Raw genomic sequence first — 25281 nt, 5'->3', positions numbered from 1 at the left:
GTTCCATGAAAGAAAAGAAGATGAAGAGAAGGAAATGAGAATATTTGCATAGAGAGATTGACCTGTAGAAGGGATGGAAGTCAAAATTGAATTAGGACTAAATGAAAATTGAAAGGATAAAAGGAGATTTCAATTAGGGTTCAATGGAAATTGAAATGAGTATAAGGGCAATAATGACCTTTTGTATACAAGGTCATTTTAGTCCTTTACAAATTCTATTTTCCATATTTTATAACTTTATTCCTTTTAACTAAGAAACATAGTTGTGGGTCTTTTTAAACTAATGTTTAGTTTGACTTGGCCTTTTAAATCAATTTCCCTTTCTTTTATCTCTTTCCTTTATTTTCTTTTCCTTCTCTTTTTTCTTTTCTTAAAAAAACGTTATTCTTTTTTCTTATTTAAAAAAATTGTCTCTTTCTTTTCTTTTTCTTTTTCCTTTTTTTCTATTCTTTTTTTTTCCTTTTAGGTTAAAACTAGCTTACAACTATCATTCCTAATTAAATTAGCATAAATTCGCATGTGAATTATTGATAATTATTAGTCTTGTTCCTTCTCAAGCGTAATGGAAATATTTTACAAAACAACTAAGGAAAGGATATTGAAGGAAGTTAAAATATCAAGTACTAAACGAGAAACATCATATAATTCTTCTTTAAACCTCTTTTCTGTATACATTGAGGACAATGTGTATTTTAAGTTTGGGGAGTAGATTAGGTAGTTTTATTTGCTTGTTTGTGTGATATTTTTGCCCAAAAAAAAGTGAAAGGGTTTAACTTTTTCTTATTTTATCTGTGTTTGTATGAGTTGGATAACCATGTCGACTAATTGAAATTATTTGAAATTGTTTATGTTTCATAAATTACAAATAGGTGATGCAATTATTTTTGCTAATTCCATATTTATTCATGTTAAATCATATTATATTGATCACAGTAGCCATGATAATTATTATATGTTTTTGGATTGGTTACATTGATAAAATACGTTGAATGAACTTAGGTCTTTATAAATCATGATCATAATGTATAGTACAACCACTTAACCTATTGAAAAGATAAATTTGGGGGTGGTTGATCCATTATTGGAAACTATTTAGATATGTGTTGATTTCATACCTGTTGAATAGTTGTGTGGAATGCTTTTCCTAGCAAGTAGAGACTAGGTGAAAACCATCTAATAGGGATTCGAATACAATTGTGTAAAGCTAATCTTAAGTAATTTTGTCCTATTCATTACCAATGTTTAGGAGACGATTTAACAGGGAAAAATGCCACCTTCAATATAGAGTGAAAACTACCTTCGAAAATCAAAGAAAAAGAGGGGAAAAGAAAAGAAATAAAAATAAAAAAGAAAAAGAAAAAGAGACACAATAAAAGAAAAACAACAAAATGTGTTGAGGCAGTGGCAAAAAAATTATAAGCACTGCTTCTGTTCGGCTAAACCTTCGATATGTACTTTAAAATTTAGACTTTTGAAAGGGGGGTTATTACTCTAGTTGAAGCCTGGAGGTTGAAATATAATAATTTAAGGAGAATCATCATGTAATGAAATAGTGACTTTCATTGGTGAAATCCAACCAAATTTAAGCATGAAAGGAAAAAAGTGTTGTGTAATCAATCTTAGAATAAACACCTCGGGAATGTGATTGAAAAACAAGTTTGGGAGTATGCATCCACGAGAGAGAGAGTATTTGATTATTAGGTTGGGATTTAATCAATTTAAACATTTTCGATAATTTGATTGACTATGCACGCACACTTCAATCAAACATGGAGCAAGTAAATATTTAGTTTTAGTTATGTTACTTATAAACTTTTATGAAGTATCAAACGATTTCAATACTTGGTGCGAGTGTAGCAAAGTTATCTAATACATTTATATCTTTCTATTTTCTTGTGTATTAGTAGATAGTCTTGCTCAGGATGAACAAGAGTTAAGTTTGAAGGTATTTCATAGGAGCATTTTATGTGCTTATTCGGACTTCTATTCTTATTTAAGTACATATAAGTTTAACAATTATCTACTTAATTTGTGTAAATTATGTAAATTGAAGTACAATTCCAATTTGGATACAATTTATGTAAAAGAGGTTATTTGGAGCTTAATTGGAATTGATTTGAAGCAATTGAAGATTAACCGTATTGCAAGGGATCAATTGGAAATATTAATGAAGCATTCGGTAAAAAATTCATAAGTTTCGGGAGTTAAATTCAACATTTGGAAAAGTTTGAGGATTAAATAGCAAACTTTGAAGCTTGTCTCGTGTCAACTATTATGATTTTGAAATGAAGAGAACTTAATTGCAAAATAAATGAAGATGGAGGAATAAAGTTTCATGAGAAAATGAGTTGAATTGAAAATGAAATTTGTTTTCTTTTACTTCTTAAACTCTTTGGTAGAAATTAATTTGAACTCTTTAGTAGAAACTAGTTTAACCTCGTAGGTGGAAATCAAGTTGAACAAGGATTTTGGATAAATCTTTTCTATAAATACGTAATTTAGTCCACCAATTATATGGGGCTTGTGGAGTTTCATTATATATACATATATTCAAGTCAAGGCTTTGTGATCATTGTATATATATTATTCAAGCCAAAAAGAGGGAAAAGAATCAAGGAGCTAAGGTTTCAAGGACTTTACAAGAAGAGGCGGAATCTTGGTGCAAGATCTTCATCTTTTTCTCTTTTTCCTTAATATCTGATGATGTACTTTAATTCATTCTTGTTGTTTTATTCTTCTCTCGTGATGTGTAATTAAGTATTCGGTTAAGATGAATGATTATAATCTAGTTTTGAACCTTGATTTTAATTAAAAAGTTTTAAATATCCAATGATTTTTTGAATTGTTTTTACTTCTATTCTTAGTGCTTAGATTATTCATTGATTTTGTGAATAATAATTCCGCGGAGATATGGAGAATTTGTTTAGACCACGTAGTAAAAGTCGATAATTAGTATAAAACGTAGAAATATTATGCTAGTTATTGTGGTCGTTACATGAATTCTTAAAACATAATTGCGTTTAACTAAAATTAATCCACATAGAGATATGAAATTGAATCAGTTAAATAGACTCATTGAGAACCTGAAATGGGTAAATTCAATACACTAGAAGAATTCGATCAGGTTAACATAATCATTTGTATAGAACTTGGTAATTGAGATTAAAAGGATAGCTATGGTGAACTCATGAATTCTAACTCTTAATTTACTTTTATTTGTTTTAGTATATTTAAAATAGAAAATCACAAAAAGAAAAATAATTATTTTATTAGTTTTCAATCAAATTCAAGGAATAATTGAACCAATTGTCAAATGGTAGTTCTAGAAATGATATTCGGACTCATAGGTCAACTTTATTACTTGTAACGGTCTGTACGCTTGCGAGATATAAAAATTGACTACATTTAGCCATGAAATTCTTAAAATACGTGGTTTTGTATGTGTTTGAGTCGTCATGGCCCTAGTATCAGGTCACACAACACCATCTCAATGCATATTTTACTCAAAAGAACTTTTACATATACTTTTTCTCTCCATTTAGCTAACTTAAGCATTGGAGAGGTCACGAGATCATGCATCTTCTCTTTTATTTTAGAACATCACAAGCATTGTTCTTGATCATTTTGAGTGAAAACTTAAGCTTGATCATTGTCTAACTTCACCACATCCAGGTACACATTTAGGTAGCATCATCTGTTGTCGACAAAGGAGCCTAAAACCTAAGAAACATGGTCAGGAAGCACTTGCCTCAACTTCGAAATGTAGAAAATCTCAAGACATACTACATATAAAAAAAGATGACCTGAAACCTTAACTGTCTTTGCTTTCTCTCTTGTTCTTAGTCTCTTGCATGCACGTCCACTTTTCTTTTATTTTACCCATCCGTTCCCCAGCATGATCGAGTACAAGTCCTTCCTCTAATTGTAAAAGATTGGCCACTAGTAAGACCATGGGAGAGCTTCTCTACCTTAATAATCAAGCACAAAGTTATCTTTACGTTAAAGAAAATAATTTATAAAGTATAACTCTTTCCATCGATGCACTCAAGTTACCTAGAACACAAACTTTGTTGTTGCCAAACTTTTCCCTAATACTTAGACATCTAGTCACCTAAAGCCTGGGTCAACTAGACTGTCCTCAATCGTCTAGATTTTAGGTTACCTAGACTTAGAGATTGCTAGATACTCCTCGATTGCCAAGACCTCGGAACACCAAGACCATAGATTACCTAGGTCTTTCTAGATTACCTAGGCATCAAGTTCCTTAGACCTAAGGAACACAAACCCTTCATCGGCAAACTAAACATCACCGACTTTACTTGTCAAAATTTTTGTTCGATTGTTACTATTAAATCTACCTAGTTTATGTTCATCAATCTCGGTCAATAAAAGTGTAAAACCAATTATTTGTGGCCCATGTAATATTAAAGAATTAATTAAAGGTGATTAATATTACTAAAATCCTATTGGCCCAATTGAGAAATGGTAGTTTTATAATTGTCTACTTTGATGGAAAGTTGAGAGTTTTATGGCACAAATGAGACTGCCTCTCTTTGCCTATAAATGTGAATGAAACCCATCAATTAATTCATTCAATAAAAGAGAGGAAAAGTGAGAGAACGGTTTCTTTAATTTAACAGTTTATTATTTTGCAGATCTAAAATTCTCAAATATTGCCATGGATCAAGGTATGTTTCTTGATCAATTAAAATTTCATATGTGAAAATCATGAATTCTAAAGATCTTGGTATTAGGGTTTAATTTCTTACATGTGGTATCAGAGCCAAGTTGAAGAATTCTTGATTTTCCTTAAAGATTTACTGTTTTTCGTATGGGATCTTTAATTTCTTATTAATTTATGGATCAAATCATTACATCAAATCCCATTTGCTATCTACGTCGATTAATTGGTTTTTCCATGGATCCGATTTGGGAAGACTATATCGTGTTCAAATTAATTGGCTTTTCCATGCATATGAGAGAAAGAGACAGCCCTTCAAAGTCCATTATTTTGGCTATGTGTTCCTGTTTGTCATTATTAATCATTCAAAGTTTAAATAAGTAAATAATTAAAGGACGGGCTGAAACGTGTAAAATCGAAATTGCAGAAACCAATTAATGCATGAAAACATTTGCAAGACACATACTGTTTCTTTCTATAATCCCATGGCCTAATTAAACCCCATCCTTGGAAAATCAAATGAGGCTGACAATTTGTACCTAGAATGCTGTACTGTAGGTATATGTTTCTGCCATATATGTTGAATTGTTTAAGAAAATGTCAATCCCTTGTATTGGTTTAAGGCATAACATTGACTGAAGTTTATGCGTTTGTGTTCAATATCGGTGAAGTACATATATATTGACTGTTTTTGGCAATTGGACATTTATTGTTTCACATTTTAATTTGAATTATGAATTAAATTAGATTATGTCTAGTTTAATTACTTACATTATTCACATTATATTTTTGTAATTAATGTTCGATTGATGTTGTTTGTTAGTCACCAAAGTGGCCAAACATTATGGTATTTTGAACGCTAAATTACATAATTTATTTATCAATTACTCTTGATAGTTTGATGCTTGTAAATGAAAATGACTTTATTATGGTGTCAAGAGTATATTAACGTTCAAAAATTATAAAATTATTATGGATCGCCCAAAGGTTGATCAGTTAATTTTGTTAATCTTGAACATGATCGTGGTTAATTGATTTACTTGGTCGGATGTGTTTTGTATATCCAAAGATATCATACATGTTTGATTAGAGTATATTTAATTACCAATTAAGTGAAATTTAATTAGCATCATTATATTTATTATGATGGTATAACGTAATATCACCCAAACGAGAATTACGCTATACATTTATTGTTATCTGAATTTGAAATTAAAACTCAAAGTATTAATGTTAGAGCATTTTATATTTTGCAGTATCTGTTCCCGTTTCTCTGCATTCGCATACTTCATCTGTACCACTGTTCAATGGGCTAAATTCCTCTGACTGGTGTGAACAAGTTCAGTTCAACTTAGGTGTCTTGGACTTGGACTTGGCACTTCAAGTTGAGAAACCTGCTGATCTTACTGATGAGAGCAGTGCTGATGAAAGATCTGTCCATAAAGCTTGGGAAAGGTCAAACAGATTAAGCTTAATGTTTATGCGGATGACCTTAGCAAAGAATATCAAGTCTACTATCCCTAAAACTGAGAATGCTAAGGAATATATGAAGTTTGTGGAAGAACGTTCCCAAACAGCTAACAAATCACTTGCTGGCACACTGATGAGTACCTTAACCACCATGAAATTTGATGGTTCTCGTACCAAGCATGAGCTTGTTACTGAAATGAGTAACATTGCAGCAAGACTTAAGACTCTTGGGATGATTGTGGGTGAGAACTTTCTGGTACAATTTATCATCAACTCTTTGCCTCCCGAGTACGGTCCATTCCATATGAACTATAATACCTTAAAGGATAAATGGAATGTCAATGAATTGCACAGTATGCTCGTGCAAGAGGAGACAAGGCTTAAGAATCAAGGAACTCATTTTGTTCATCTCGTAAGTCATCAAGGAGCTAGAAAAAAATATAAGAAAAGATCTGAAAAGGGCATTAAGCAAGGACCACTAAAGATAAATGAGTCTTCTGCCCATATCCACAATAAGGAACACAAAAAGGATACGTGCCATTTCTGTCGCAAACCTGGGCACCATAAAAAGGACTGCCTGAAACGTAATGCATGGTTTGAAAGTAAAGGTAAGATTATTTCTTATGTATGTTTCGAATCTAATTTGGCAAAAGTTCCTTATAATACTTGGTGGATTGATTCCGGATGTACCACTCATGTTACTAATACGATGCAGGGATTCCTTTCAACCCAGACCATAAATCCAAATGAAAAGTTTGTCCTCATGGGAAATCGAGTCAAAGCTCCAGTTGAAGCCATTGGAACTTATCGTTTGATTTTAGATACTGGACATCATTTAGATTTATTTCAGACTCTATATGTACCTTCTATTTCTCGTAATTTAGTTTCCTTATTCTGTTGGATATTTCTTTGATGGTGGAAATGGATGTTTAAATTTGTTTAAACAAAATCATCTTATCGGTTCCGCTATTCTTTGTGATGGGTTATATAAATTAAAGCTTGATAACCTCTTTGCCGAGACTCTTTTGACCTTGCATCATAATATTGGTACTAAACGTGGTTTACTGAATGAACGATCTGCTAACTTGTGGTATAAACGTTTGGGTCACATATCCAAGGAAAGGATAGAAAGATTATTAAAGAATGAAATCCTTCATGACTTGGATTTTAGTGATCTTGAAACTTGTGTAGATTGTATTAAGGGTAAACAAACCAAACACACAAAGAAAGGAGCCACAAGAAGCACACAGCTTCTTGAGATAATACATACCGATATATGTGGGCCTTTTGATGTTTCATCATTTGGTGGGGAAAAGTATTTTATCACCTTTATCGATGATTTTTCACGTTATGGTTACGTCTATCTACTACATGAAAAGTCTCAAGCTGTAAATGTTTTAGAGATTTTTGTCAATGAAGTTGAATGACAATTAGACAGAAAGGTGAAAATTATTAGATCTGATAGAGGTGGTGAATATTATGGAAAGTATGATGAAACTGGACAACACCCAGGTCCATTTGCTAAATTTCTTGAAAGGCATGGCATATGTTCTCAATACACTATGCCAGGCACACCACAACAAAATGGTGTGGCTGAAAAGCGTAATCGTACTCTAATAGAAATGGTTAGGTGTATGTTAAGCAATTCTTCTTTACCCATATCTTTGTGGATGTTTGCATTAAAGACTGCTATATATTTACAAAACAGGGTTCCTAGTAAGGCAGTCCCAAAGACTACTTTGAACTATGGACGGGAAGGAAACCCAGTTTAAGGCACCTGCATATTTGGGGTTGCCCAGCAGAAGCAAGAATTTTTAATCCACATGAAAAGAAACTGGACTCAAGAACAATCAGTGGATTTTTCATTGGTTATCCAGAAAAATCAAAAGGGTATAAATTTTATTGTCCTAACCATAGTACTAGAATTGTTGAAACTGAAAATGCTAGGTTCATTGAGAATGGTGAAGTTAGTGTGAGTTTTGAACCACGAAATGTGGAAATACAAGAAGTTAGAATTCAAGTTTCTCTACCCTCAACTTCTTCTAATGTTGTTGTTCCTCAAATTGTTAAACGACATGAAAATTTACCTGAACAACAAATAAATGGTCAAACACCTCACAATGAAGTTGCCACCGATGAACCTGCATTAAATGAACCACAAGAAATAACATTAAAAAGGTCACAAAGACAACGTAGACCTGCTATTTCTGATGATTATGTGGTTTACCTGCAAGGGTCTGAATTTGACTTGGGAATTGTTGATGATGATCCAGTTTCATTTTCACAAGCCATTGAGAGCGCTAATTCTGATAAGTGGTTAGATGCTATGAAAGATGAGTTGAAATCTATGGAACATAACGAAGTCTGGGATCTCGTTGAATTACCAGAATCATGTAAAAGAGTTGGGTGTAAATGGGTCTTTGAGACCAAGCGCGACTCTAATGGTAATATCGAACAACATAAAGCTAGACTTGTTGCCAAAGATTTTACTCAGAAAAGTGGCATTGATTATAAGGAGACATTTTCACCAGTCTCTAAGAAAGACTCGCTCAGAATTATAATGTCTTTAGTAGCTCATTATGACTTAGAACTACAACAAATGGATGTGAAAACCGCCTTTCTAAATGAAAATTTAGATGAAGAAGTTTATATGAATCAACCTGAAGGTTTTTCAGTTAAAGGAAAGGAACACGTGGTATGTAAGTTAAAGAAATCAATATATGGACTTAAACAGGCTTCCCGTCAATGGTATCTTAAGTTCAACGATACCATTACTTCCTTTGGATTTAAGGAAAACGTCGTTGATCGATGTATATATCTGAAGGTCAGTGGGAGCAAGTTTATATTTCTGATTCTGTACGTTGATGATATCTTGCTAGCTACTAATGATTTTGGTCTATTATACGAGACTAAGAAATTTCTCTCTAAAAATTTTGAAATGAAAGACATGGGAGAGACAACCTATGTAATTGGAATTGAAATATTCCATGATAGGTCACAAGGGTTGTTAAGGTTGTCTCAGAAAGTATACATCAATAAAGTTATAGAGAGATTCAATATGAAAAATTGTTCAGCGAGTGTTGTTCTAATTTAGAAAGGAGACAAATTTAGTCTCATGCAATGTCCTAAAAACGAATTGGAACGCAAACAAATGACAGCTATTCCTTATGCATCTCTTGTTGGGAGCTTAATGTATGCTCAGACTTGCACCAGACCATACATCAGTTTTGCTGTTGGAATGCTGGGCAGGTATCAAAGTAACCCGGGACTTGATCATTGGAAAGCTGCAAAGAAAGTATTGAGATACTTGCAAGGAACGAAAGATCACATGTTCACTTATATGAGATCTGATAACTTGGAGGTCATTGGATATTCAGATTCGGACTTTGCTGGATGTGTGGATACTAGAAAGTCCACATTTGGCTATTTGTTCCTCTTAACTGGAGGGGCTATATCATGGAAAAGTGCGAAGCAGTCAATCATTGCTGCATCCACTATGGAAGCCGAGTTTGTGGCATGCTTTGAGGCCACAGTTCAAGGAAATTGGCTGCGGAACTTTATTACAGGACTTGGGATCGTCGACAGTATAGCCAAGCCATTGAAACATTATTGTGATAATTCTGCAGCAGTCTTCTTTTCAAAGAACGACAAGTACTCTAAAGGTGTTAAGCACATGGAATTGAAGTACTTTGCCGTTAAAGAAGAAGTTCAAAAACAAAAGGTGTCAATCGAGCTTATTAACACCAATCTTATGATTGCAGATCTATTAACAAAAGGATTGCCACCAAAGACATTCAATGAACATGTCGAAAGGATGGGCATTATTGAAAATTATCATTAACATTATTATGCAATTTATGATGCTTATGTATTGACATTTTGGGCTCATTTATATATTGTTTTTGAAAAAATTATTCCTGTCATAACTGTTGGTACATGTACGTGAATGAATTATGCAAATGCTGACAGGGATAGTCTTTTCGAAGACATTAATGCAATTATCGAACTTCTCATTATGTATCATGTTGGGTAGGGACTAATGCTGTAGTACATGGAAGGAATTATGCTTATATGATGGTGTAAAACCGCCATGACTCTTATTAGTCTTTACTTAAGGATGATATATTAAGTGACCAATGTATGATGGATTTTAGCTAATGGTATGCGCATTATGTTATATACCACATAACAAAACAATATTACACGGGCCAAGTGGGAGAATGTAAAACCAATTATTTGTGGCCCATGTAATATTAAAGAATTAATTAAAGGTGATTAATATTACTAAAATCCTATTGGCCCAATTGATAAATGGTAGTTTTATAATTGTCTACTTTGATGGAAAGTTGAGAGTTTTATGGCACAAATGAGACTGCCTCTCTCTGCCTATAAATGTGAATGAAACCCATCAATAAATTCATTCAATAAAATAGAGGAAAATTGAGAGAAAGGTTTTTTTAATTTAACAGTTTATTATTTTGCAGATCTAAAATTCTCAATTATTGCCATGGATCAAGGTATGTTTCTTGATCAATTAAAATTTCATATGTGAAAATCATGAATTCTAAAGATCTTGGTATTAGGGTTTAATTTCTTACAAAAAGCACTTAAGCTAATTTTTAAGCGTAAAATAATGGTTAAAAATCAATTGGCATCTCAAAACACCAAGTAAAAGGGACGAACTTTTCACTAATAATAACATAGAAAGAGATCCTTCCGTTGCATACAAAAAAAGGCCCAACCTCCAACAAGCTCGGCCAAAAGGTAACAAAAAATAAAAGTACAAAAATAAGCTAACATGTATTGCCTCTCCTTGGAGGCTTTCTCCTCATCCTCTCGTTCCTCTTTCTCAACGTCCTCAGGAAGTGGATAGGAGAGCTCACTTAAGTCGAGCAACTCAGCTCTTTGGGAAAAAGTGTTAGGGAAGACGTATCAAACCCGGACTATAGCGAATGAGAAAATCTTGTGTTTCATTTTAAAAGAAATTTTCTTGTAGAACCCAAAAATGATTTGGGTTACACTACTAAGTTGCTACGACACTTTTTAAAACTCCAAATTAATTATTTTTTATCACGATAGTAAAGTTGCAACACTTGTTTCAAAATTTTGGAGGGTGTCGAAATCTCTTTTAAACGAAAATTTTTATTTTATATTAATTACTACCTATGTTAGGTCCTTAAAAATTTAAAATTTGATCCCCTTATTGTATATTTCGAATAGCACTTAAACATGAATTTTTTCCTTTTCAAAAGACTCCCTTTTTCAGCCACGTATTTTGATTTTTTTCCTCACCCCTTAGTCTAATTTGTTTCTCTACTAAAGGCATTCCATTTAATTTTACCACCCCACCAACTTGTGCCACGATCATACCACTTAACTTGCCATCTTAACTTCCACTTTTGCCAACTGCCTAAAACTGTCCCTTTTTATTTTGGAAGTCATTAGTTTATTTAAAATGCATGTTATTATTCAAATCTAAATTCTAATTGTATCCACCATTTGAAAGTCAAGTTTCGACTCCTTTAGCCACCTTTTTCTCACAAATCACAATTGTAAACACATAAATTCCATTTGCCCCTTTTTCCATAGAATAAAGCACATTTGAATCTAGAAATTATCTGAAGGAGAGGCTAAGAGCACGCTGCATTTGATAACAAATTGAGCACAAAATGGTATTTAAACTCCAAACATTTAAAGTGGGGTGTTTTCAACACTTTTGTTAGTCAAGTAAAAATTATTTGTTTTCAATTTGCATTTAACATGTTATGGTGTTATTCATAAGAAAATGGAAGCATCATTTGGTGGTTCAAATAAGATATGAAGAGATAATTTTTGATACTTAAACGGGTTATCAAAACCTGGGAGTAAGCGGACTGCCTGATCACTGACTCGCTTCGCAAAATTGATGGTGAGACAACTAATCAAAATTTGTATTTCTAGAAAATATTTTTTTTGCATCATTTATTTAAGTATTTTCTACTGAGTATTACTTGTGGTTCTTATCCCTACTAAAATTTTACAAGCTAATTTGAGGCACGGCAGTTGTTTAGCATAGTGGCAAATGCTCCGCATTTGAAATGCTCTTTAACTATCTAATAAAATTTTCAGTTAAGTAAATCTGTTATGAACACTTATATAAAACTTTAAAAAATAATTAAATGTTTATTTCATCTAGTTTTCTTATACATTTCTTATCAAGTATAATTTAGAAATGTTGAATTGACTAGGCATGAAGTTTAATTGTTGCTAAATTGAATTTTCAAATTTTGTCCTCCTACTTAAAAATGGTATAACTTGGCCTACAATGCATGTTTTAGAGTGAAATCAATAGGATTTGAAAGGTTTACAAGTCTTCTAATAATGGTCTTTGGAATTACCTTAAATATTAGCTATAGAAAAAGTCATGTCCATTTTAGTAGATTGCATCGAGTCAGTTTCGAAAATACTATCTAGCATAGTTGAAAAATATTTTCGTGCTTCAAACATTTTCGGGAGAACCCAAATTTTTATATGTTGTACGTATATGAATGTTATAGTCATTGTTAGAATTCCATAAATTTTAGTCGACATTTGCAAGGACAAACATATTTTTCTTTCCGTTGCTACACAACCGGTGTTTGCTGAATTTCCTCCAAATGTTTTCCAAAGTCAATTTTCACCATAATTGTCTAAGTCTATATGAATGAATATCTCCCATTATTATTATTATTATTATTTTGTTAATATTCCAAATTCAAAATTTTTCTTATTTACAACTATTTTGGTCAACATTATAGAGTTCAAGCTAAGATTTTTTTAACATGTTAAGTTCTAAGAATTTGGGGCGAACGCTTTGATCTTCAACCAAGCTCAAACTTCATTGAGTCCTTGATGATAAGAGCCTTCGACATATTCCTCTAGCTCATTTCCATGGCCTTCGGAGTGTTTAAACTCCTCTACATCCTCATCCAAACATTGTCCTCTATGGCATTTAACCTCAAGACCTTAACAGTGCACTCCACAAAATCTTTCTTCGGTCACTCGATCTCCTAGTGATAAACATCAAGTTAGCCTTTATCTTGTCCACATACTATTCGACCTCAAGTTCTCACATTTGAAGTTGTATGCAAAGGTATACCTAGTGTCAATCTATCTCTTACACTAAAGAAGTTAATAATGTTCTCGTCCCAGACACTTTTGAAGCTGGCCTTACGGTGGAATTATTTTAACACCACAGAGATTAGTGGTTGTTGACGTGGCAACAATTGATCACCTTAACTCATGGAGCTTCCTTCTAAACAAAGGTCTTGGGGACCTTTGAGTGAAACTCGATGTCTATAGGTCAAGTTTTCCATCTTGAAACTTCAAACCCCAGAAGGTCTCATCTTTTAACTCTATCAGCTCATCATGTAGAGAGGACATATACCTCTTCTTTTGGACTACAGCCCTTTTTACGAGCTTGGACTGCTTAGGAGCCTTGCGCTTGGTAATCCTCATAAAAATGACAAGGATTACACATCATGGTTGAGAAATGATGCTACCAAAAAACGAACCTGGTAGACCTCCCGAACTTGAGGACTGAAAAAGAGCACAAATAGAACCTTCTGGTACCTGAAACAAAGGCAAAGAGGTGTGTTCTCGTCGCCCCTCCGATGCCTGAGTCAGAGAGAATTTATATGAGAACGTATACTGAAATTGTATGTAAAAGCGTATCTGAATAATGGACTTGGGTCATGTATTTATAGAGGTAGGTAGTGTACTTCTAGTAGGATTGAATTAATTGGATGTTCTTATCCAATAGCGTCCTACTTGATAAGAGTATTTTATTTGTAATATAATTGCATGACCAATGACGCTATTGTTGACATAGAATTATTGTGGACGTAGGAGTCCTGGGTTGAGGTGTTTGAATTATATTAGAGTCCGTAGAAGGTAAGATTTTCTTATAGGTTTAACAAAATGGGGGGTTCGGTATGAAGGGAATAACTTGAGGACTCGTGACCCCGTATATCAAAAGGATGCTCGAGGACTTATGCCCGAGGACACCACCAACCAGATCACGATGATGCAAGTCGCCACTCCTCGGGTGTATTACCCCGAGGACTATGTGCCCCAATATGTGATGAGCAAGACCCTATGAGTCCTTGAGAAAATCACTTCGGGAGGTTGCCAAAAGTGACTACATCACTGGCCCCCATGCATCCATGTCAGAGGCTTGCGCGATATGGAAGTTTCTGGGATGAGATGCACAAGCATGTCGGGTGATGGGTATGCTCATGCCAAGATAAGAGCGTGCTTATACCTAGAGGTTGGCGAGCTCATGCCAAGGTATAGGCGTGCCAAAGCCTAGAGGTCAGGGAGCTCATGCCAAGGAGTGGTCATGCTCATGCCTAGAGATAGGCGAGCTCATGCCAAGATAAGGGCATGGTCATGCCTAGAGGTTGGCTAGCTCATGACGAGTTGATAGGCAGTCTCGATCCCTACCTTATTAAAAATTTGAAGGGAATGAGCTTGACCCCAATATTGTCAAAATTTTAAAAGAAAAGTATGCACAGACCTTGTTTAAAAATTTTAAAGGAAGGAGCTCGACCTCGAGCTCATTAAAAATTTTTGAGAGGTTTAGACCCTGACTTCGTCAAAAATTTTGAAAGAGGAGAGCTCGACCTCGAACATGTTTTAAGGTAAGGGATGGATCCCTACATTATTTAAAATTTGAAAAGAAGGGCTCGAGCTAAAACTTTGTTAAAATTCTGAAAAGAACGAGCTCGATGGATAGACAATAGTTCATATAGGAGACATAGCCCGAACTTAATGTGCGATAATTATCTCGAGCCCTTGCTCCTGGGATTTGATAATACATTGAGCTCGAGGATAGACCCCGAGCCCAATATGTAATAATATCCCGAGCCCTTGTGGTTGGGATTTTGATATTAAATTGAGCTCGAGGACATAGTCTGAGCCCATTTTAAAAATAATATCCCGAGCCCTTACGACAGGAATCTTGACAATGAATTGAGCTCGAGGACATAGTCGAGCCCAATTTAAAAATAATATCCCGAGCCCTTGTGGTTGGGATTTTGACATTGAATTGAGCTCGAGGACATAGCCTGAGCCCATTTTAAAAATAATATCCCGAAGCCTTGTGGCAGGGACTTTGACAATGAATTGAGCTCGAGGACATAGTAGAGCCCAATTTAAAATAATATCCCGAGCCCTTGTGGCAAGGATTTTGACAATAAATTGAGCTCGAGGATATAGTCAAGCCCAATTTAAAAATAATATCCCGAGGCCTTGTGGCAGGGACTTTGACAATGAATTGAGCTCGAGGACATAGCTGAGCCCAATTTAAAAATAATATCCCAAGGCCTTGTGGCAAGGACTTTGAAAATGAATTGAGCTCGAAGACATAGCCGAGCCCAATTTAAAAATGATATCCCGAGCCCTTGTGGCTAGGAATTTTGACGCATTGAACTCGAGGACATAGCCGAGCCCAATTTAAAATCATATCCCGAGCCCTTGTGGCTAGGGATTTTGACAATGCATTAAGCTCAAGGACATAGCCTCGAGCCTCATTTAAAATATAATATCCCGAGCCGTTGTGGCTGGGATTTGATAAGGTATTGAGCTCGAGGACAGGCTCGAGCCCAATGTGAAATAATATCCCGAGCCGTTGTGGTTGGGATTTGGAAAGGTATTGAGCTCGATGACAGGCTCGAGCCTAACGTGAAATAATATCCCGAGCCGGTGTGGTTAGGATTTTGATAATGAATTGAGCTCGAGGACAGGCCCCGAGCCCAATGTGAAATAATATTCCGAGCCCTTGTGGCTAGGGATTTTGACAAGGTATTGAGCTTGAGGACAGGCTCGAGCGCAATGTGAAATAATATCCCGAGCCCTTGTGGTTGGGATTTTGACAATGAATTGAGCTCGAGGACATAGCCGAGCCCAATTTAAAAATAATATCCTGAGCCCTTGTGGCTAGGGATTTTGACAATGAATTGAGCTCGAGGACATAGCCGAGCCCAATTTAAAAATAATATCTCGAGCCCTTGTGGCTAGGAATTTTGACAATGCATTGAGCTCGAGGACATAGCCGAGCCCAATTTAAAATAATATCCCGAGCCCTTGTGGCTAGGGATTTTGACAATGAATTGAGCTCGAGGACATAGCCCCGAGCCCATTTTAAAAAAAATATCCCGAGCCATTGTGGCTGGGATTTGATGAGGTATTGAGCTCGAGGACAGGCTCGAGCCCAACGTGAAATAGTATCCCGAGCCGTTATGGTTGGGATTTTGACAATGAATTGAGCTTGAGGACATAGCCGAGCCCAATTTAAAAATAGTATCCCAAGCCCTTGTGGCTAGGGATTTTGATAAGGTAGTGAGCTTGAGGACAGGCTCGAGCCCAACGTGAAATAATATCCCGAGCCGTCGTGGTTGGGATTTTGATAATGAATTGAGCTCGAGGACATAGGCGAGCCCAATTTAAAAATAGTATCTGAGCCCTTGTGGCTAGGGATTTTGACAAGGTATTGAGCTCGAGGACAGGCTTGAGCCCAACGTGAAATAATATCCTGAGCCGTCGTGGTTGGGATTTTGACAATGAATTGAGCTCGAGGACATAGTCGAGCCCAATTTAAAAATAATATCCCTAGCCCTTGTGGCTATGGATTTTGACAAGGTATTGAGCTCGAGGACAGGCTCGAGCCCAATGTGAAATGATATCACGAGCTCTATTCCCATGGATTTGAGAATAGGTTGAGCCTCACAAGCTCGAGATAGACCGTGGTCGGGCTTTTTAATTGATGCGTTGTGGGACTTGGATGTGCTTACCCGTGACAAGGCTTAGAGTACCTGTGCAGGATAAGGCTTGAAGTACTTGCTCGGGGCAAAGCTTTGAGTGCTTGCGTAGAACAAGGCTTTGGTACTTGCTCATGACAAGGCTTTTGATGGTGCCTGCTCGTGACAGGGCTTTGGTGCCTGCGCGTGACAGGGATTTTTTTATGCCTACTCGTGACAAGTCTTTTTTGGTGCCTGCTCATGGCAGGTTTTCTTTTATGCCTACTCGTAGCAGGTCTTTTGATGGTGCCTGCGCGTGATAGGGCTTTTGATGCTTGCGCGAGGCAAGGCTTTGGTGTCTGTGCATAACAGGTCTTTTTCAGCGTATTCCTTCTGGAAGAAAACATGCGTCGTGTGATTCCAACTCCCTTTATATAAAATTTCCTACCTTCTAAAGACAAAATAAGCTCGTAGGACTTGTTAAAATAACTATCTAAGTAAATAAGAAAATGCATAGGACGTACTAGCCCAAAAAAAGGTAAACTAACCAAAAAAGCATATGGCATGCCAACCCAAGTAAACTAAACTAAACAAGCCAAAATGGAAACCAAAAAATAAAAATAAATCCTAAGCGATCATCAATCTTCGCTATGCTCAACCCCGACCTCTATCAGTTCTTCTCCTGGGACAAATTTTTGCTGGTTCTCGAGCTCGAGCTCAGGGGTCGATATTTGCATGACATCAGTGCTCATTCCCCGAACACAAGTAACATAGCACTGCCTTGCTACTTTCTGATCTCCACGCACAATCCCTATGCCGTCACTTATTGGAAACTTCATAACAAGATGGAAGGTGGATACAATGGCCCTGATTTTATTGAGCAGTGGTCTCCCGATGATGGCACTGTAGGCCATCGAAGCATGGACTACATGAAAGGGAGTGAATTCTGTCACCTGCTTTTGCCCTGAGCCCAATGTTAAGGGAAGATCAACGATTCCTTCTGGGATGATTATTCCACCCCCAAATCCCTGGAGCAGTGTTTTGACTGTCTTGAACTGGTTAACAGAAATACCCATCTTCATGAAGGCCTCTTGGGACAATACATTGGCCGCACTTCCATTGTCAACCAAGACCCTCCTTACTTCAAAATTGGTGATGATGGCAGATATGACCAAGGCATCGTCATGGGGGTATGATATGTCTTCTAAGTCCTTCGATCCAAATGTGATATCTTTCATGTCGTTGGGAGCTGTCATTTGTATGGAATTGTGTCGTTGGGCATATTGTTTGTGGCCACTATTTGAATCTTCTCTCGAGGCAATCCCCCCGATTATAAGGTTGATGGTACCTGCTGTTGGTTGGCTACCTCCCCCAGATTCTGTGGTCTTCCCATTGTTGCGATCATTCCTGAGATGCTTGTCATGCCTGATATACTCCTTTAGGAATCCTCTTTTTATCAAAGCTTCAATCTCACGTTGCAATGTAATGCAATCCTCTGTAGTATGACCATGGTCACGATGGTAGTCACAATACTTGTTCTTGTCCCTGGTCTCAGGGGGAGACCTCAACCTCGGTGGCCACTTGAACTCCTTCATATCTTTGATTTCCATCAATATGTTCGACCTAGAGGTGTTCAAATGTGTAAGTGTTGGTGGTGTGCCCCGCTTCTGCTTTCCTCTGGCAAGGTCTTGCTTTAGATACAACTCACGCCGCCTCTTATGCTCAGCCCCATCATAAGTCGAACCAACTCTCCTTGGATTCAATGTTTCTTCCATATTAATGTATTTCTGTCCTCAGGTCAGAAGCTCGGTCACTGACTTTGGGGGAGTTTTTGACAAACTCATCTTGAATGCTTCACATCTTATAGCATGGATGAGGGCGAAAACTGCTGCTGTGATATGGAGATCGGGGATCTGAAGTCTTTCTTTATTAAACCTCTTCATGAAGTCACGTAGGGTTTCATTCTGCCCTTGACGAAGTTGCATGAGGGAAGTCGCTGTCTTTCTGATGCGCTTACTACTGGCAAAGAAGGCAGAGAACTTATCGACCAGATCTGAGAAAGAGGCTATGGGATTGGGCTTTAAGGTTGAGAACCAGTCCCTGGCTGTGTGGGTCAACGTTTGAGGAAAAGCTTTGCACATCAACTGGTATGGGGCAACTTGCAAGTTCATGACGTCGGTATAGATATTAAGATGGTTGATAGGGTCGGTAGTTCCATCATATTCTTTTATACAGAGGTACTTAAATCTGTCCGGTAGGGGGAATGATAATACCTCAGGAGTGAACGGGGTGTCAGGGATAAAACCCGTTGACCCCCGAGCATTCCTCTGTAGGCCAGCTGTGATTCCTTCTTGAATGATTCGGGCAATCTCACTGGAATCTATAGCGATTGATCTCAAGCCCGAGGCCATATTGCAAATTCCTGAGGTTCCCACTCCACCAGTTGCAAGGTTTGGTGGTCGGACTCGAGCATCAGCCATAAAACCACCATGCTCTGCCTGCACTGGTGATGGATGCGAATTTCTTTGACTTAACAGTTGCATGAGTGTGGCCACCTGCTGACGGAGCTCTTCAAAGGCTTCGATTGTGATGACCACTGGGAGAGGTGCTGGCATCTCTAATGATTCTTCTTGAGGGACATGATGACCTTCAGGAGGAGGATGAGGATCTGGAACAGATGAGCTTGTTGGAGGAAAACCTGAACGTGTGTTTACCATGGCTTTTGGTAGCGTTTTCCATGGACGACGCCAATGATGCTACCAAAAAAGTACCTGGCAGACCTCCCGAACTTGAGGATTGAAAAAAAGCACAAACAGAACCTTCTGGTACTTGAAACAAAGGCAACGAGATGTGTTCTCGTCGTCCCTCCGATGTTTAAGTCAGACAGAGAATTTATATGAGAACGTATACTGAAATTATATGTAAAAGCGTACCTGAATAATGGACTTAGGTCATGTATTTATAGAGGTAGGTAGTGTACTTCTAGTAGGATTGAATTAGTTGGATGTTCTTATCCAATAGAGTCCTACTTGATAAGAGTATTTTATTTGTAATATAATTACATGACCAATGACGCTATTGTTGACATAGAATTCTTGTGGACGTAGGAGTCCAGGGTTGAGGTGTTTGAATTATATTAGAGTCCGTGGAAGGTAAGATTTCTTATGGGTTTGACAAAATGGGGGGTTCAGTAGGAAGGGAATAACTTGAGGACTCGTGACCCCATATATCAAAAGGATGCTCGAGGACATACGCCCGAGGACACCACCGACCAGATCACGATGATGCAAGTCGCCACTCCGCGGGTGTATTACCCCAAGGACTATGTCACCCCGAGGACTATGTGCCCCAATATGTGATGAGCAAGACCCTGTGAGTCCTTGGGAAAATCACCTCGGAAGGTTGCCAAAAAGTGACTACATCAAGAAATAAATACTAAGTATATTAATGACTGATGATGACTAATTCGAAGTAATAGAAGTTAAATATCTGAGCATGGAGAATGAGTCTCACCCTTCGATAGATATGCTCGATTGCCTCTAGCGTCTCAGAGTCTAGAAAGGTCCTGACATCTTAAGCCATAAAGGTAGGATCAACCAACCTCAAACAATCTCTTTCTTCCTTAATATCAACCCAATTAGAAGTGACTTCGTTCGATCAACCTCTATCCAAGCTAGAAGACCATTATACCCTATCAAGTAATATATTCCTAATGTCGGAATATCTTACTACTATGGGAACTATTGATATTTTATCTTATTAACCTTAATTACTTGACAATGTTACCTTTCATAGTCACGTCCTTCTCTAATAAAATGACAGTCTCTTGTACAGTTTATACATACCTCAAAATATAGAAATATTCTTTACTTCTCTCTTTTCTCTCTATACTTTTCTTATTTCAACATGGCATTAGAGTGGGTTTAACTTCAATTTGGATAAACTTGTAAGCTTTTGTTCTCCAACGAGTGGCCTCATGCCACTTGTCCGGTCAAATTTTCTTGTTTTGATTAAATATTCACATTTAGTTAAATTCTTTTTCTTTATTCTATCCATATTCTGTCAACCAGTCTATGTTTATTCTTGATTTAATTTGGATTTGGACTTTAGATTAATTCAAATACGGTTAGATATTAACTATTCTTGTTGCTTCCTTCTTGAAAAGTTGGTTTTCGACAAAATCGAAAATTATCGTGCTATTTTTCATCAAATTTATTCTCATCGCATCTGTTGTATTAACTTCCTTGTGTGCCAAGGTTTCTATTTCATTATTTCCTTAATTTGTAACTATAGTACTGATACTACCCATGAATTTTTAAAGTCCTACTATTAACATGGTCTATATTTACCTATCTGGTTATTAAAATGATTCGAAGTTCTTGCTTCAACCTTGTTCGTTATATGTGTTGATTTTTCCTTTAAGTCTTGGTAATGATTTGGTTAGATTGGTGAATGATGATTTTTCATTCTTACCAACTTTGAATTTTTTCTTTGGCTAAATGGGGTCATGCAAAAAAAAAATTTGAAGTATCATTCGATCCTTAGAAGAGAACTCTCTGTCACACCCCCAAATTAAGATTGATATCTATACACAACCTAGACATAGAATTTTACATATATTTTTTTTTTGAGTATGTTAACTTCTAATCACCTGTGACACGATCATATAATATATCGAAACCCAAAATCATATCGCCATAATCCAACATATATATTCAGAGCTTATAAACATGTCTACAGGCCATTTCAAAAGTACACTATATAGGATTCCAAAATATAACCCTACAGATGGCAGTCTACAAAATAACCCTACAGGTCGTCATCCATGTACATCGAACTCTGGAATCCTGTAGGAGCTCCACAGCTAGTCATGCTCTCTATGTAGTTCCATGTTCACCTACAATGCAAGAACTACATAAGCCAATGCTTAGTAAGCAAAATCATGCATGTCCTGAACATGAGTAATAACAACATATGACACCATGCCATTTACTTTAAATATCACGATAAAAATATCATATTTCAATATTCGTCAAAGTCGACTAGAAATCATTTCACTTGAAATCTTTCATTTCATTGGGCCCTTGACCCACCTACTATGCACCGGATAGAGCTCTGCATAATATCAATATCAATAATCAAGTGGCGAATATGAAATCGACACCGACGAGTGGACCATCCTCTCGTGACCACTAGAGGCCCATCCCCTAACTACCCCTATGATCACCCAAGAAGTCTCCCACCCGACAGGGCCAATAATCATAACAAGGGCATAGTCGAGTGGTCCACCCTCCCGTGATCACCAAAGGCCCATCCCCTGTCTACCTTTGCAATCACACAGGAAGTAACACCCGCAATGCCAAACATATCACATAAGCATGCCTCACATGCCTCGGTGCCCTAGTAGTGGTCAATAAAACATTTATAAAGAAAACTCACTTTGAAATCATGTTTCGCATGCAGAATTTTCAACCATAATCACATGTCGTGCATGCATATGAAAATGCTCATGAATGACATATTTAATGCAAATCGCTGTCCAAAGGTTAAGCAACCTCATACTCAATGATCGTAACCACCATATGATGTGCTATAAACCTCTTATCAAAGTTATGTAGATATCTCAACATTACTATGTCACATATACTAGGTTCTTGCATCGTAGTTGCAAATGGATTTTCACTTACCTTTCGCCTTTATGTGTGTAAGCTCCTATGGAGTGTGTATCAATTCCCTTTTTCGCTCAACGTCGAAAAGTCGCCTATATTATCATCTAATATTAAATACAATCTCTATTTAATAATCTTAACACACACAATCCCAAAATACGTCCATTCACGCCAAAACAATTTAGACAAAATCATTATTTCAAGTTACCGATGGTATTACAAACTAATCCCATAAGTCTCGTTATCTCTCGAGTCCAATTATGAACGTCAACGTCATCCAATTGTTTTCGACAACCTAGTATTCCTTAGGATATATTTTCTAGGCCCAAGAGTTCATTAGGGGACATCAAAATGTTGAAATCACATTAAATACCCAAATGGACAGAATCTGTTTTCTAGGTTTCCATCACCGTCCACTCATCTTTCAAATTCTTTTTCATGTCCTTACCTACATTTAACGGTTCCCAAACTTTTACCTCACACCTATAACATATATGTGAAGATAATCAGATCATAACATTGTGACAAATGAAGTGTTCGGAGCTTCAAAAACAGTCCATTTTCCACTACACAAAATCAGGCAGTTTTTCCCTTTGACTGTTTTCGGTTTCCATTTTATTATTATGATACCAACAGAATTCTAGGCCATTAAAATCATTTCTACACTCCCTAAAAATGTTCATATTGACATAATTCTTGCAATTAATTAGATTTTATTAGATCAATTTAATTTTGTAAACTTAATTTGATTGTGCTATACCAATTGAGTTTGGGCAGGGTGTTGATGATATAGAAAGATTATAAAGAATAATCTTAGTGATATGTTGAAGATAAAAAATGATTATAAAGAATAATCTCTATGATATTTTTTCAATTGTGTAGGATTATTTTCCTTAATAGTTGATTGTATGATTATCACACAATATTTCCTTTTAGAACTATTTATAACCCTATTAATAGGGTCTTCTACTTTGTAATAAAAACACAAGTTCATTATATACAAGTCTTAATATTCTAACATGATATCAGAACCATCTATTCTTCGAGTTCTGATGTCTTAGTTTTAGAAATGGAGTCCATGACTCTTTTTTCTTACCATGTTTTTGGTTTGTAGATCCTATCATTTTTTCATCAATTTTGAGGCTTGTGTTTATCGATTTTCAATTTTCAATACTTCTAATCAGTTTTAAGCTTCCCTAGATTAATTTTTTGACCTTCATTTGCTCTGATTAGTTAACATCATTCATTTATGGCTTCCACTAATGATGTTAATATTACTATTGTTATTGTTTTGGATGGCAACAATTACAATATTTGAGCCCAGCAGATGTCAATCTTTTTTATTGGTAATAAATTGTGGCATTTTGTTATCAGGGACAAAACAAAGCCAACAAACTAAGAAGAAGTTTGTGAATGAGTTTGATGATGTGGAAAGCTACCCATTGTAAAATTTTATCCTGATTCATTAATACCTCCATCACTTCTATTCAAAGTCTTCTTCCCAAATTTTGGAATGCAAAACTTATATGGAATTTTTTGCTAATCGATAGAGTTGCTCTAGTGATGCGGCTATCCAATTTCAGTTAGAGTCCAAGTTGTATCAGTTGCATCAAGAGCCTGGTTAATCCATTACTCAATTTCACTCTCAAGTTAGTAGTCTTTCTGATCACCTCTTCCAGGCTAATCCATCTTTCCTAATGATAAATCCGTCAAACTCTTCTTAAAGTATCGAGTTCATCGACAATTCATCCATTTTATGATGTATATTCAAGATGTCTTTGAGATTAGAGTCATTCTTTTATCTCTCTTCACTACCAAATCTTGATGTTGCTCTTACTAAGCTTAATTATGAGGAGACATGCCTGAAGACTTATCATGTTCATTCTATTGATTAGGATATGGCTACTATACCTAGGTCAGTCGTGGCTACTGCTTCTTCCAAGCTACGTCATTTCATTGGTCAATGTCGCTATTGTAAGGAAGAAAGTCATCAAATTTCTAATTGTACTAAGAAAAAGGCTAAGGATGCAAGAAATGCTCAAAAAGCTAAGGTACATACCTCTCTCCCCAACATAGTTGCTGCATTTACCAATTCATCATTTTTGGAGTGTTCCTCTATTCCTGCTTTGTCATATTTTACTACAGGTGATTTTGAGGCAATGGTCCATCAAGTTTTATCTCGTACCCCCACTGCCTTGATCGTTTCTTCTAGCATATCTTCTTCTTGGTTTCTTGATTCAGTATGTTGCAATCATTGAACCTTTGATTCATTTCTATTATTTCAGCTAAAATCTGTAAATATGTCCCTAATATTTACACTAGTGACAATTCACATATGTCTGATACTCATATTGGTTCTATCTCTACCTCTACCTCTACTCTTTCAATTCCTGATACATATCTCATTTCAAAATTCTCTCAATCTTTTTTTTATTGGACAACTTGTTGAGCATGGTCTTGTTTTAACATTTTCAAACAAAGGGTGTGATGTGCAAAATTAGAAGATGGGTTAGCTAGTTGGGACAGGGCGTCAAGTTGGTCGACTTTTTTCACTTTCATCATTTCAACTTCCCAGTTTATCTTCTATTGAGCTTTTTTACAGTGTCTGACTCTTCCAATCTTTCTGACTCTTCCAATCTTTGGCATTCTCGTCTTGGTCATATGTCTTTGTCTTGTATTCAATCTTCAACATTTAATGGTTACT

At 36.2% G+C, this 25281-nt stretch overlaps 2 protein-coding genes across 2 annotated transcripts in view; one reads left to right on the top strand and one right to left on the bottom strand.

Annotated features, from left to right (window-relative positions):
- The window catches only part of LOC111368978, a 28689-nt gene extending 19444 nt beyond the window's left edge, over positions 1–9245 (top strand). The window contains exons 2-10 of the mRNA XM_022990471.1: positions 1908–1945; positions 3844–3942; positions 5240–5291; positions 5938–6776; positions 6867–7010; positions 7150–7504; positions 7586–7781; positions 8099–8756; positions 8886–9245. Coding sequence (XP_022846239.1) covers positions 1908–1945; positions 3844–3942; positions 5240–5291; positions 5938–6776; positions 6867–7010; positions 7150–7504; positions 7586–7781; positions 8099–8756; positions 8886–9245 — 2741 coding nt within the window. The remainder of the gene's footprint in view (positions 1–1907; positions 1946–3843; positions 3943–5239; positions 5292–5937; positions 6777–6866; positions 7011–7149; positions 7505–7585; positions 7782–8098; positions 8757–8885) is intronic.
- Positions 9246–17546: 8301 nt separating this feature from the next.
- On the bottom strand, positions 17547–18683 carry LOC111368977. The gene has a single exon (XM_022990469.1). The coding sequence runs from the start codon at positions 18681–18683 to the stop codon at positions 17547–17549; it is 1137 nt and encodes a 378-aa protein (XP_022846237.1).
- Between the last annotated feature and the right edge of the window lie 6598 nt (positions 18684–25281).

This window comes from Olea europaea, chromosome 20 (genome assembly GCF_002742605.1).
Source record: "Olea europaea var. sylvestris chromosome 20, O_europaea_v1, whole genome shotgun sequence".
NCBI lineage: Eukaryota > Viridiplantae > Streptophyta > Magnoliopsida > Lamiales > Oleaceae > Olea > Olea europaea.
The sequence above is the reverse complement of the archived record's forward strand: the minus strand, read 5'-3'. Positions and strand labels throughout refer to the sequence as shown.